Source organism: Cloeon dipterum, chromosome 2, assembly GCF_949628265.1.
Source record: "Cloeon dipterum chromosome 2, ieCloDipt1.1, whole genome shotgun sequence".
Taxonomy (NCBI): domain Eukaryota; kingdom Metazoa; phylum Arthropoda; class Insecta; order Ephemeroptera; family Baetidae; genus Cloeon; species Cloeon dipterum.
This window is the reverse complement of record NC_088787.1, coordinates 1480115-1494123: the sequence shown is the minus strand read 5'-3', so window position 1 is coordinate 1494123 and position 14009 is coordinate 1480115. Positions and strand designations below refer to the sequence as shown.

At 39.5% G+C, this 14009-nt stretch overlaps 4 protein-coding genes across 8 annotated transcripts; all 4 read right to left on the bottom strand.

Moving 5' to 3' along the window:
- Nucleotides 1–421: 421 nt before the first annotated feature.
- On the bottom strand, nt 422–2933 carry LOC135935826 (protein yellow-like). Its single transcript, XM_065478388.1, has 5 exons — nt 2841–2933; nt 2017–2317; nt 1290–1883; nt 988–1150; nt 422–808 (listed from the first exon to the last, which is right to left on the bottom strand). Exons 2-5 carry the CDS (start codon nt 2305–2307, stop codon nt 603–605), a joined length of 1254 nt encoding a protein of 417 aa, XP_065334460.1. The 5' UTR covers nt 2308–2317; nt 2841–2933; the 3' UTR covers nt 422–602.
- A 1420-nt stretch (nt 2934–4353) lies between these two features.
- On the bottom strand, nt 4354–7119 carry LOC135936176 (protein yellow-like). 3 transcript variants are annotated; one of them, XM_065478899.1, is made up of 5 exons: nt 7001–7119; nt 6351–6680; nt 5143–5717; nt 4725–4872; nt 4354–4513 (listed from the first exon to the last, which is right to left on the bottom strand). In XM_065478899.1, exons 2-5 carry the CDS (start codon nt 6670–6672, stop codon nt 4419–4421), a joined length of 1140 nt encoding a protein of 379 aa, XP_065334971.1. In that variant the 5' UTR covers nt 6673–6680; nt 7001–7119; the 3' UTR covers nt 4354–4418. The 3 variants fall into 3 exon arrangements, with proteins under 3 accessions (XP_065334971.1, XP_065334973.1, XP_065334970.1); XM_065478901.1 differs by having other exon boundaries at nt 4354–4518; nt 5143–5724; nt 6355–6680; XM_065478898.1 differs by having other exon boundaries at nt 5143–5724; nt 6355–6680.
- Nucleotides 7120–8391: 1272 nt separating this feature from the next.
- Nucleotides 8392–10669, bottom strand: LOC135936745 (protein yellow-like). 2 transcript variants are annotated; one of them, XM_065479682.1, is made up of 4 exons: nt 10336–10669; nt 9104–9685; nt 8855–9002; nt 8392–8665 (listed from the first exon to the last, which is right to left on the bottom strand). In XM_065479682.1, the coding sequence occupies exons 1-4, from the start codon at nt 10654–10656 to the stop codon at nt 8661–8663; spliced, it is 1056 nt and encodes a 351-aa protein (XP_065335754.1). In that variant the 5' UTR covers nt 10657–10669; the 3' UTR covers nt 8392–8660. The 2 variants fall into 2 exon arrangements, with proteins under 2 accessions (XP_065335754.1, XP_065335753.1); XM_065479681.1 differs by having other exon boundaries at nt 8392–8660.
- Nucleotides 10670–11778: 1109 nt separating this feature from the next.
- Nucleotides 11779–13909, bottom strand: LOC135936370 (protein yellow-like). 2 transcript variants are annotated; one of them, XM_065479161.1, is made up of 4 exons: nt 13495–13909; nt 12810–13394; nt 12463–12616; nt 11779–12080 (listed from the first exon to the last, which is right to left on the bottom strand). In XM_065479161.1, exons 1-4 carry the CDS (start codon nt 13798–13800, stop codon nt 12076–12078), a joined length of 1050 nt encoding a protein of 349 aa, XP_065335233.1. In that variant the 5' UTR covers nt 13801–13909; the 3' UTR covers nt 11779–12075. The 2 variants fall into 2 exon arrangements, with proteins under 2 accessions (XP_065335233.1, XP_065335232.1); XM_065479160.1 differs by having other exon boundaries at nt 11779–12086; nt 13495–13905.
- Between the last annotated feature and the right edge of the window lie 100 nt (nt 13910–14009).

Genomic DNA, 14009 nt, shown 5'->3' with positions numbered 1-14009 from the left:
CTCTCAATTAAAGGTGAATAATAAGGATTGAAATTCTGCATTCGCTATTTAAAAGAAGCAAATTAGAAACACGTGATTAGATCAGTATAGGGAAAGCATAACATTAGAACATTTTTAAAACAGCAATAACATTAAAAATGATTTGAAATCTTTGCCAAAATAAAAAAAAATATTTTTTATTTTTTTTGCAGATTTCAGGTTGATTTTACAGAAGGGAACCTTGTGATCATATTAAATATCAAACTTGTTAATTTTCGCCAGGTAAGAGTCAAAATTATTTCTGACTTAAGAGCTTGAATTCATTGCTGGATTAGACAAATTGTATATAGAATGATTTTTAATATTGTTATAAACATAAAAATGGATTAGAAAAGAAAATGCAACAGTTCAGGTCGGGGAAATGCATTATATATTTTGATTTACGACAAAACTTTCTTTCAAATAAAGTATTATTCTCTGTCAAAATAGCCGATATCTTCCGCTTTGTTATATTTTTAAGTACCCATTTAATTATTAAAATGCAACAAACATTATTTTATACTAATTAACCTCTGTTTTTGAGGGATTTTAATGCTAAATGAGAAAAAAATATAAGTTGAACACTAATTATTCCGAGTTTCGCCACTGATAGGCATTAGTTCACGATTGTCCTTCGGAATCTGCCTGAAAGAGGTTTGCATTCTTCTCATCCTCAGGGTCAGCCACGCAATGACAGCGCCGCACACGACCAAGCAGCACACCAGCAACCAAATCACAATTGTCTGCGAGCATTCCACGACATCCGACGTCTTTCCACTCGTAGTCAAAGCTGCGATAAGAACAGCAATAAGAATCAGTGAGCGAGATTTGTCTTCTGAATTATGAACTTTGTGAGATTAATTTTCTTAGTGTATGCCTAAAAAAATAACTAAATTCAATTCAGAAGCATGCACGAAATAATACACCGTCATTCCCTCGCCATGTAAAGTGCAATTAGAATTTATTTACCTGTGGAAGGGCTGAATAAATACGATCTGGCGCCGACTGCAGCCTTGAGTAGTTGATGCCTAGTCTTATTTCCAACCCTAGTTTCATTTCTATTCGTAATCCATAAATTGCCACTCGTGTCCAAGGCAAAAGTAAACGACCATGTAGCTTCCCGCTCTCCGACCTTAAATGGTGCAGTAAAATTTGATAAATTGTTAGCCAGACAAAGCTTATAAATACGTTAATTTAGTTATCTATTTTGCATCGTATTAAAGAAGATGTTAACTTCTACTTATTTATGTTGGGAAGAATTGATATATTACCTCAAGAAGCCGCTGCTCACGAAAGGGCTCCGAAATATTCCACTTGGAGACGTAATTCTGGTTGTAAAAGGCAGCATACAAGACATTGGCGCTGTCCATTAACATTCTGTAATAGAATTCAGTCCATTCGCCGATGTAATACACGCCAGCGCTTCCACCTTCATTCTTCATCTCAGACAAAGAAACCGAAAACAGTTGACTGGAAAAACGACTTCCAAGGTACAACTGTCTTGCTTCCCTCTTAGGAGACAGGGCCAAGGAAACCCACTTCCCTGGTGTTTTAACTGACCAGGATTTGTCCATTTTTCGGCTGTAAACGACGATGTGCTCATATTTTGAGTCCGCGATGTACGCAAGGTAATCATCTGGCGTTTTTTCCAGCACGACATCTTGCAGCTCTCTTTTATCAAATGAAGGAGAGACGACTGTGTCCGGGAACTGGTGAACAATCTCGGTTTTGTCGCTGTTGATCAGGTCGAATATCCAAATTTTGCTCGAACATTTGCTGCTACCTTGATCAAGCACCCACAACCGACCGTCAGGGTCCATTTCCATTCCTTTGGCAAACTGAATAGTGTCGCAGTCGTCTTTTTTCTGGTAAGAATAAAAACAGTTGTTAAAATCGAAGCAGAATTTCCAATTACTAACATTTTGAATTCGTCTAACAGACGAGTTTATTTCAAATTTTCCCAATTTATTATTACAGTTTTTCATTTAAAAGACTCACATGTAAATCCCAGGATGGGAAAGGAGAAAGCTTTGGAGATGCAGTTGTCGAACCGCACGTTGGCAGCCACACCAAAGTGGCGGGAATTCCGTATTCCCGATCAAGGCTTAGAAACAGTCTTTCTCCAAAAACAGCCATGTATCGGAAATAAACATTCTTCGGATCAAAAATTTGTTTAATCTGTCCATTCGAGATGAAATCGAATTTGTCCCACTCGTAGACGGTTGTCAAGTTGACGGCGTTGGCCAGGCACAGGCCAAGCAAGAAGATGGCAGCAAATAATGCAGACATTTTGTTCCAGCTGAAAGCATGAAAATTAGAACTGAGAACCGAAATAAATCGTTTTATTATACCGATAATTATTTATAAACAAATGTAGCTAAAATAATCAATTTATTCCAGCAAAGTCTCAGTGAAATAAAAATCAAATTGCTTAAAGTTAATTATTTGCAACTCGTGAATTTGTTTTTTTTTAAGTTTGGGAAATTTAAAACTGAATAATACATTGATCGACGGCGAGTCAATTAATAACTTCTTTCCACATTGTTTTTTGGTTATGCTTGCTTGCCATTTTTTGACTGGTTATTTGGGTTTTTATCTAAAACTATTACAATTAAATTTCATTAATCATTGCAAAATAGAGAAATCGACATGGTAAATATTAATAAATCCATTGATTTGCTTTTAAATAATTACAAGTAATAATTTTAGAATCGTTCCTTGAGAAGCTTTGTGTGTATTATTCTCTACTTTTAAAAGTCTCAGTGCGCCGGCACAGACAAACAAAATATCGGAAGAGAGAGAGAGAGAGAGAGGGAACTCACCACGTGCGTGCCTCTCGCGCGGCTCCGCTCCTCGGTGTGTGCTCAGACGTGCGGCGTGTTGGCCTCCGCGTCGCGAATCGAGTCACGTGACGTGACGTAATAATTATTGGCGTTTCGGGCGCACCGCCAATTTGGCGCCGGAAGGGTTGCCTGTTCGCTTTCGCTTTTCGCTCGCATGTCAGTCTGACAATGAGCAGTAAAAATAAAGCTCACATGCTGCACGCTTCCGTTGAATCAAATATTATTTATCTACATTTTGAATGATGAAATATTCTATTATCAGATAAATATCAAATTGATTTTTAAGTAGAGAAGAAAACTACAAATTTTATGACATTATTTGCAATTATCAAGATGATGATATTTATTTTTTTTAAATGCCAAACTACTTCTGCTCCTTGAGAAAGTTAATAATTATCAATGGAGCAACGAAATTTCAGTCTAAAATGCTCTTAAAACAAGCACCCCTTTTGGTGTCGCAGCGATTTCAAAAACGATTCTTTTATTAGGAAATTTAAAAAAAAACATTCCTGTCCTCAGGTTGAAGGACTGGGTCGCATGTGTATTTTTACGACCTTTTCTGGTGTGTTATTAGACCAGTCAAGCAGCCGTGCTAAAGATTGTGAGTGCGCGCCGGCGGAGAGGAGAGAAAAGAGGCAAGCAGCAGCAGCGATTGCTCGCACGCTCGCTCTTTTAGGAGCCACACGAAAAAAGGGCCTTGAAAAGCTCTCTGCGTGCGCCGAATAATTTTATTATTCTGTTAAAAGAGACGCGCACTTGTTGTGTTCGCGGAGCCGGCCAAAAAAATAATTAACTCGCCAAACGAGTTGTTTGTCAGTACTCTCGAGAACAAAAAAAGTTGAACCGCTCTTTTTCTCTTGTCTCGCTCCATCCGACCAACTATTTGCGCAGCCACAACTTAAATTTAATTAAATTCTCGTCTTAAATAAAAGCGATTGATTTGGTTTTGGGTAATCAAAGCTAAGATCACACAAGATATGAGTGTTTTTTTTAAAAAAAAATATTGATAAAGAAGGAAAAAATGAGGGTGAAATACACTCTTTACTTTGGCCCTAACTTAAAACAATCGAGGAATTTGTAGATTTGAAAAAATTAAAAAAATATGAAAGTTTGAAATAGGAAAATTTATTAACTGTTATACAAAGACTGAATCGGAGAAAGGTGAGCCAGAAATCTTTTGAATTTGTAGACGCTGAAGGGCGTTATTCCCTTAAAGTTCAACCTAAGGCAAGACCTTTTACAAATTTTATTTTTTTCTTTCGTGAAACCAAAATTCCCAGCAAATAAAAACCATTTAACTCATCGTTTGAAGTGTTAATTAATAAATTTAACCTGCTATGTTCAGAGAGCAAGTTACCTATATGGCAAGGCCTCAAAGATATACGATTGTGCTCCGACAGCAGCCTTCAAAAGTCTGTATCTTGGCTTTCTTTTGTCATCATTTTGTCATCATTTAACATTTCTACAGAATCTGCATAATAAAAAACCACAATACTCTAAAAATTATTAAAGTCCCCTTTATTTGAACTGACAATAATTATAAGCCTTCTAGTAAAACTACAAAATAGCCACGGCTAAGAGAAAAACGAAGAATACGCTCGAGTCGATCAGTTTTCTTCCTTTGACGCCATATTCCGCAGCATTTGCAGCATCTATTCTGAAATTGGCGTATTAATCATGAGTTAAATAATACAAAGAGTCGCAAATAAAAAATTGGCTGCAGCAAATCCATTATATGAATAAATTGTTTTTGCAAAACCTGCTACAATAAAGTGCTCTTTGGCTGGCTTAAACTAAGAAAAATATGAATCTTAATATTTTATTGTTTCGTTTAAAAGTTGTCCATGTTCAGAGGAAACTCACCTGGCGAGGCCATCAGGGATTGTTCACTGACTGCCGCCTTCAAAAGCCTGTATCTTGGCTTCTTTTTGTTATCAAACACCGTCATCCAAAGAGTTCCACTTTGGTCCAAGGCAAAAGTAAACGGCAAACCAGAATTCAGTCCAGCGACCTAAAACCAAAAGCAATGCGCAAACTCAATCATAAACGACAGGGGCCATCAATTCCAATTGAACAAAATGCGGACTAAAATGAGTTACACCCTGAGCTCACACTCCTACTGGATCACAAATACTTGGAATATTTATCATTTGAACGTTTAGTTTGCGAAATATTCCCGTAGATGAAATATACAAGGATCCATATATGTATTTGTTAAAATATCCCGAGGAAAATTAGAACGAAATTATTTCTCAAATGATATTTTAAACCTTGGACTTACCTCATGAAAACGCTGCTCGGCAAATGGCTGGGAAGTGTTCCACGAGGATATGTAATTCTGCCTCAAAAGGGCGGTAAACATGGTTCCCTGGTTGTTCAGCAGCATTCTATACGGGTCTGCAGTCCATTTTCCGATTAGTCTTGGATTTTCGGTTCCAGCTCCGTTGCGAAGTGCGGCAACGGAAATTGAATACAGTTCTTTCGAGTACCATTTGCTAAGGTACAGCTGTCTCGGTTCCTGATCCTTTTTAGGGGACAAGGCAATGGAAAAAACCTCTATTTCTGGCGTTTTCACAATCCAAGATTGGTTTCTTTCCAAACTAAACACGACGACGTTTTGTTCAATACCCTGCGAGATGTAGGCAAAGGTTCCGTCGGGCGTTTCGTCGAGCACCAAGTCTTGCATCAATCTTCGAACAGGAAAGCGGTGAATGATTTTCGTGTGATCGTTGTTGTTCAGGTCGATGGTCCATATTTTTGCATAGCAATCGTCGCCACCGCTGTCCAGAACCCACAGCCTTCCAACCGAGTCCACTTCCAGCCCTTTTGTTCTTTCCAATTTGTCGCAGTCTCCTTCTTTTCCCTGCAAAAAGAGGAATTGTTTGGTTCTTTTAAAACAAAGTCAAACTGAAAATTTTAGGTATCGATATTTAGAATTCGTGTCCTGAATAACGACTGAAGCTTAATATAAGGATTTTCTTTGTATTCAATTACATTCAACCTAATCCGCGTTTTCTTGACAAGAAAACCGTCCCCATCTTCTTCCAAAGGTGCCAAAACGACCAGACAGTCTTCAACGCATGAGTGATAATCATTCAGGGACGTCCCCCCAGGGTATGTAAGCCCTGGAACGTCCTGCCACCGATTTTGAAGGACTGTGACTCATCAAAAGTCCCCTCCCTGTGCGGGTACTTCCTGTAGTGCTTTTTTAAAATGTCAAGCCAGCGTTTAAATTTTTTGCTAACGGCACGTGACAATGACAAACCGCTTTTTTATTTTGAGCGTTTATACAGATACTGCTTGTCATTTTTTCCGTTTTTATTTTATCGTTTACCCCAATTTTTGAACGTTGATCTGTTTTCAATTTCCCCTTTTTAATTTGCCAACGCGTGTCACATAGCAGCGACATCTCTGGCCGGCGCCCCAAGAGATCCAGAAAAAATATCACAGGAAAAAATGGAATCATAGAAAATTCTCAGCATTTGCTACTTACATGCATGTCCCACGAAGGGAATGGAGTGAGCTTCGGGGGTGCGGAGGACGCACCACTCGTCGGCAAAGACCCCAAAGTCACCGGAATGCCACCATAGGTATCATCAAGGCTGAGGAAGATCCTTGATCCGTGGACAGCCATGAAACGAGGATCAATGTTCTCTGGTTTGAAAGTTCCATCTTTCAAGGCCGTTGTCCTGCTCGCCTCCGACGGCCAATTGAAATCCAGTTCATTCCACTCAAAGACTGGACTGAAGTTGGCTGCGGTGGCCCCGGATGAAAGGCCCAGCAGGAAAATGGCGGTCAAGAAAGGAGTCATGCTTCCAACTGTTCACAAAAGGCACAAAAATTTAAATCTTTATTTTCAGAAATGACTTTAGAAATTTATTTATTAATTTATATATTTTTAAGTTCTTCTTAATTTTTCTATTATTTCCGTTCAAAAAAATTATTAAAAAGTAAATGCTTGACATAGTTGAGTTAAAAATAATAATGAATTCTCAAGTCTCATTGTTCTATGGTTGCAAGTTGCGAAATAAAAAAAATGCTTTTATAACCGTTTTTTAAGAAGCAATGTGAATTTTTCTGTACTTTTAAGAGTCTCTGTGCGCCGATAAATACAAAATATCGTAAGAGAGCGAACTCACCACAGGCGTGCCTCTCGCGCGGCTCCTCTTCTCGTTTCTGCTGTTGCTGGGCGGTTTGGTGTGGCGGCCGCCGCCTCGCGAATCGAGTCACGTGACGTGCCAAAAAATGAATAATTCGTGCGGCGGCTCATTCGGCCCCGCGAGAAGTTGTCAGCCTCAGCAGTAAAAAGCACATGTTATTTTGCACGTGTACGTTCAATAATCAAATCTTAAATTAATTTTCCCGATAGAGATGAAAATCCACTGTCCGAAAACCATCAAAATGCTTTTTGTTAAATCTAATTAGCGTAGCAATTAATTCTAAAAAAAGGATTGATTGAGCTGATTAAAATCTCTGCATGAAATGTATTAATTTTTAATTGTAAAAATGTTGCCTATGTATTAAACAAATTACTTCTGTTTCATCTGAGTGTTAAAATAGTAATTAATCATGAATAAGCAACAAAAATAGCAGTCCGCTCGCCGAATTGAAAAACCAGACCGCCGTAACCGAGTGTGCGCTGCCGGAGAGGAGATAAAAATGGCCAAACAGCAGCGATCGCTCGCTCCTTTAGGAGCCACACGAAAAAGAGCCTTGAAAAGCTCTGCGTGCGCCGAATGAATATTCAAATAAAGAGACGTGCTCTTTTTGTGTGCGATGAGGCGGGCCGTGAATTAACTCGCTAAAAGAGTACTCTCGAGAGCAAAAGACAAGCACCACCTTCCTCTTGCCTCTCGCTCCATCCAACCATCTTCTTTTGAGCCGAATAAAAATTAATTTAATTCTTATTAAATGAAAAAAACGATTATTAATGTTTCGGGCCATTCGCGGTCACATCAGAAAAGGAGAGATGATTCAATGTAAAAAAAGAAAGCATCGTCACGAGTGAATTTTACATTTTGAGCGTCTGCTTTCTGGCACAAATTTTAAATTTGAGTTAAAAAATTAATAATAGTAAAATTTGTGTCAATTATAATTATTATGCATGTCTCCCGTCAGTCCCTTGATAATATTTCATGTTGAAAATGGCCGAGAACGACATCCTCCTCTCTTTCAGTTTATTTCCGCGCGAGCCGCGGCATTTCATTGATTCTCCTCTAAGCCATTCAAAGTCGCGTGCCTGCTCATTGGTCCGCCTCCGCCGCCTCCTCCGCCTGTTGCCAGGTAACCGAGGAGTTAAAATGGCGTCGGCTTCTTTTCCTTTTTCAGAGAGTTCTGTTTACGATACGAGTCGGCCTTTAATCACGCAGTTGCTGGCTCGGAGAGGATGCTGTGAACTTGACCTTTGCCTTTTTCGCGCCCGACTGATAAACAGACGACGTTCCAGCAATGACTGCATTTACTTTCAGAATCATCCTCGATGGCGGAAGCTTTGCCAAGTTGTTTCATTTAAATCACAAAAAAATAGTCTGACTTTATATCGAAAGGATTGAAATTCTACAGCTTTTATTTTGTAGAAGCCGAAGGGCGTTTCCTTGACGCTCAACTATGGAGTATGCATCATCAAGACATTTAAATTCTATAAAAATCTCTAAAATCCCCTTTATTTGAACTAACAATGATCATTAACCTTCTAGTAGAACTACAAAATGGCGAAAGCCAAGAGGAAAACGAAGAATACGCTCGAGTCGATCAGAATCCTTCTCTCCGCAACATATTCCTCTTTGCCGCTTGCACCATCTATTCTGAAATGGGCGTGCAAAGTGTGAGATAAATTATACTTGAATGCGCCCAAAGGGTTGAAAATAAAAAAATAGATAATAAATCGATACCCTTTTGCTTGCTTTATATAAGAAGAAATAGAGATTTGAGATTTTTCAAATCTGTTTGGCATTGGAAAGTTTTCAAGGGAGTTGTGTTCAGCGAAAACTTACCTGGCGAGGCCTGGGAGGATTTTGCTCCAACCGCAGCCTTCAAAAGCCTGCATCTTGGCTTACTTTTGTCATCAAACACCGTCATCCAAAGGGTTCCACTTTGGTCAAAGGTAAAGGTAAACGGCCAAACATATTCCAGTCCAGCAACCTACAACCAAGCAGTGAAAACATGGTGAAGTTTGTTGTTGCATGGTTAAATGTTGTTCATCTTGATAAAAAATGAAATCCTATTTTAAATTTGTGACCTACCTCGTGAAAACGCTGCTCCTGAAATGGCTGAGAAGTCTTCCAAGAGGATAGGAAGTTTTTCCTCGAAAAGGCTGTGAACATGGTGCCCTGGTTGTCCATCACCATACTATACGAGTCAATTGCAGTCCAGTTTCCGACTAGTTCCGGATTTGCAGTTAGATTTCCATTGCGAAGTGTGTCGACAGAAATTGAGTATAATTCCGTGGAGTTGTATTTGCCTATGTAGAGCTGTCTCGGTTCCTGATCCGTTTTAGGGGACAGGGCGATGGAATAAACCATGATATCTGGCGTTTCCACAGTCCAAGATTCATTTTTTTCCAAACTAAACACGACAATGTGTTTTTTGACCCACAATGCGATGTAGGCGAAGGTTCCATTCGGTGTTTCGTCAAGCACCAAGTCGTGCGTCCATTTTTGAAAAGAAAACTCGTGAACAAGTTTGGTTTGATCGTTGTTCTTCAAGTCGATCGTCCATAATTTGGAATTGCATTTCTTGCTACCCCCATCGAGCACCCACAGCCTTCCGACGGAGTCCACTTGCAGCCCTGTTGCTTCTCCGATTTGGTTGCAGTTTTTCTCTCCCTGAAAAAAGAGGAATTGATTTTGCTCATTTAAAACCAAGTCAAACTGAAGATTTTCTAGATTTGAACTCGCTAACCAGTGGCTCTCTGCAACAACCCAGCCAGTCAGAAGTCATTATAGCGTCGAAATAATGGAGGCCAATCAGGAGATATACTTTATTTTTAGTTAAATCAGTCAGCTTGAAAAATTTCCCCATTTTGAAGCTGCGCAGTAAGCTTGTGCGCATCTTAAGCATGCGCAGTGTGTTCAGATCGCTTCTTCGTTTCACTGAAAGGCTGAAACTTATCACTGCGCATGCGTGAACCAGATTAAAACCTTCTGCGCAGTCGTAATTCCCACCGGGGGCCAAAATGCGATCTGTGTTGGTTTTCCGCCGTTCAGAATTCAAAACGGCGTCGAAATTAAAGGAGACAGTCCAGCGGCCAATCAGAAGCGTCGAAAAAGAGGCGTGCCGACCTAATAATTAAATTCTCGCGTATTTTTTACGTTTCCAATAGCCTGACGTGCCATCTAAGGGTCAAATCACCGCAATTACCGGGCTAATCAGCTGTTAGTAAATAAATAACAACAAAAAATATTCAACTTTCCACTGTACTCTACCAGCACCGTTACTATTCTCATTAAATAGGGTTTATTTTGCTAGTACTTACATTCATCTCCAACGATGGGAATGGAGTGAGCAATGGGGGTGCGGAGGACGCGCTGCTCGTCGGCAAAGACACCAGAGTCGCCGGAATGTATCTATTGTATCTATACAGGCTGAAGAAGATCCTCGATTCGTAGACAGCCATGTAAATAGGATAAAGTTTCGCTGGCTTGAAAGTTACATCTGCCAAGGCCCGTGCCCTGCTTTCCTCTGACGGCCACTCATAGTTCAATTCCTCAGGCCACTCATAGACTTGATTGAAGTTGGCTGCAGTGGCCAGGGATGACAGGCCGAGCAAGAAAATGGCGACGAAAAACGGAGTCATGCTTCCAGCTATTTCCAACAAATCTAAGGGTATATATTCTTCCTTATTCTTGCTCATCAATTTATGTTTTACTGTTGACTTATCAAATTATTTTAAATTTAATTAAATATTTAAGTGTCTAAGAAAAATAAATGCAACTAATTCTCTTTTCTCTGGTTACATGTAAATAAATTATTTTAGAACCGTCCTTGAGAATTGTTGTGAGATTTACTGTACTTTAAAGAGTCTCAATTCGCCGATACCGAAAAAATATTGCAATAGAGCGAACTTACCCTGGGCGTGCCTCTCGTGCGGCTCCTTCTTCTCGTTGTGAGCTGTTGCTGTGCTGAGCGGTGAGTGGTGACCTCGGCCTCGCGAATCGTGTCACGTGACGTGCCGAAAAATAGACGCTTTGAGCAGTGAGAGATCCCTTTTGGCCTCACGAGGCTCGCTTTCGCTGTTTGTTCTCAGTAAGTCTCGGCAGAAAAAAATAAAGCAAATACTACGCACGTGTCTCTTGTATTTAGAGTTGTCACATTGTCATAACGAAAACTTAAATCTTAATTTGATTGCCTGATTTAAATACGAAATTTTATATTTAGTTAAATAGGCGTCTATTTCTTTTTCTGGTCAGAGGTCAGTTTTCGATAAGAGTCGACTGGAGCGCTCGTGGATCACGTGGTCGCTGCGGCTCCAGGGGACGCTATGAACTTGACCTTTGCCTTTTTCGTTATTGAGAGAACGTTTTTTTAACATGAACCACGTCTCTTTTTGTGTGCGAAGAGGCGGCCCAAGAATTAACTCGCAAAACGAGTACTCTCGAAAGCAAAAGACAAGCACTTCCTTCGTCTCTCTCATTTCGCTCCTTTAAACTAGTTACTTTTGAGCCAACTAAAAATTTATTTTACTCGAAATAAATAAAAGCAAGATGAATTTGTCTCACACCATTTGCGGGATGATGAGAAACATGATTCTTAATCATCTGGTGTTTGTCATCTATATTTCCTTTTCCAACAAAATCCAAATTAAAATACTATCTACTGGCTTTAACGGAGAAGGTAAAAAATGAGTGTTTAGATGCACTCTCCATTTTGTTCTAACTTAAAACATTCAAAGAATTTGCAGATTAGAAAAATAAAAAACCAGGAAACTTAAAAGCATAATGAATATTTATTAACTGTTACAAAGAATCTTCATCGAACTGAATCGGAGAGATGCTTCCAACTGACATGACCCTTCTACTATTATTTCTAGAAACTAAAATTCTCTAAAAATCACTAAATTCCCCTTTATTTGTTCTGACAATGATTAAAAGCCTGCTAGTTAAACTAAAAAAATAGCCATGGCCTAGAGGAAAACGAAGAATACGCTCCGAGTCGATCAGTGCTCTTCTTTGGGCGGCGATTTCCGCAACGTTTTCCTCTCCACCGCTTGCACCATCTATTCTGAAACTGGCGTGCAAATCGTGAGTTAAACATTGCTTGCATGCTAGAGTCGAAAATAAAAAAGGAATTTGAGTCATGATAATTTAGTTTCAGTTTCATATATTGTAAAAATTACTTTTAGTAAAAACACAGCAAGAAAAATAGTCGTATATTCATATGAATCTCAGATAAATAATAAAACTATATAATCATTGAAATAGGCAGTTGGAAATTAATGACATATTTATCTCGTAAATGCTCTGAACATTTTGCTTTAAGGGCAGTTAAATTTGCAACTTCATCTATACTCTACTACTGTCCAAAAATATGTGGATTTGTTAATAATAAATATTGGGATACGCTATTTTTTGCTTTAAACGCATCAGTCAGTTAAAAAACATACCTTGTGAGGCCTCGAAGGTGTACGATTTTGCACCGACTGTAGCCTTCAGAAGCCTGTATCTTGGCTTCTTTTTGTCATCAAACACCGTCATCCAAAAAGTTCCACTTTGGTCCAAGGCGAAAGTAAACGGCAAGCCAGTATACACTCCAGCGACCTAAAAACAAGCAATGCAAAAACTCACTGATTAAATTTAACTAAATAGGAGATTTTTTTGTGAAATTCCTAATTATAGGGAATATTTCCAGTCTCTAAAACAATCAACATACTCCTACCGGTGCCAAGTGCATTAAATTTTCATCTCGACAACTACAATTGCGAGAATAAACAACAATAAAAAGGTAACGTACCTGATGAAAACGCTGTTCCTGAAATGGTTGCGAAGTGTTGCAAGAGAATATGTGGTTTTCTTGAAAAAAGGCGGCGTACATGGTTCCGTGGTTGTCCATCAGCATTCGGAACGAACTAATTGCAGTCCAGTTTCCGATTGGGTTCAAATTTGCAGTTCGAGTTCCGTTGCGGAGTGCGGCAACAGAAACTGAAAACTGTTGGTTGGAGTTCCATTCGCTGAGGTAGAGCTGTCTCGCTTCCTGATCCTTAGGGGACAGGGCAATAGCATAGGCCCTTATTCCTGGCGTGTCCACCATCCAAGATTCATTTCTTTCCAAACTAAACACGACAATGTTTTGTTCAATACTCCGCGTGATGTAGGCAAAGGTTCCATCGGGCGTCTCATCGAGCACCAAGTCGTGCAACCATCTTCGGAAAGGAAAGCGGTGAATGATTTTGATTTGATCCTTGTTGGCCAAGTCGATGATCAATAATTTGGCACTGCAATTGGAACTTATGCTGCCCTGATCGAGCACCCACAACCTACCAACGGAGTCCACTTCCAGTCCTTTTGCTTCTTCAATTTTGTCGCAGTCTCCCGGTCCCTGCAAAGAGAGAGATTTAATTTTTTCTTTAAAACCAGGTCAAACGGAAGATTATGGATTTTATCTGTCCTCATAAGATGGGTTTTATTTTACTACTTACATGCATGTTCCGCGAAGGGAATGGAGTGAGTTTCGGGGACGCGCTGCTCGTCGGCAAAGACACCAGAGTCACCGGAATGCCTTCGTCTTTATGCAGGCTGAGGAAGAGCCTTGTTCCGTAGACAGCCATGTAACGCGGATAAACGTTCTCAGGTTTGAAAGTTCCATCTCGCAAGGCCTGTGCCCTGCTCGCCTCCGACGGCCACTCGTAGTCCAATTCAGTTAACGCGAAGACTTGATTGAAGTTGGCAGCGGTTGCCAGGGATGAAAGGCCGAGCAAGAAAATTGCGACGAAAAACGGAATCATGCTTCCAGCCTTTTTTAATTTTTAGAAATGCTAGGAAAACATAAAATGCAATCGTCATTTTGAGAACATAACGGAACGGAGTGACAAAGGAGGCTTTTTACCACATCAAGGAGTTTAAATTTAATTGAAAAATAACGAAGGCTATATAAATACGTTTGATTTAATTAATACAATAATTTTTCTTTGCTTTAGTTGCGAGTAAAAATAAA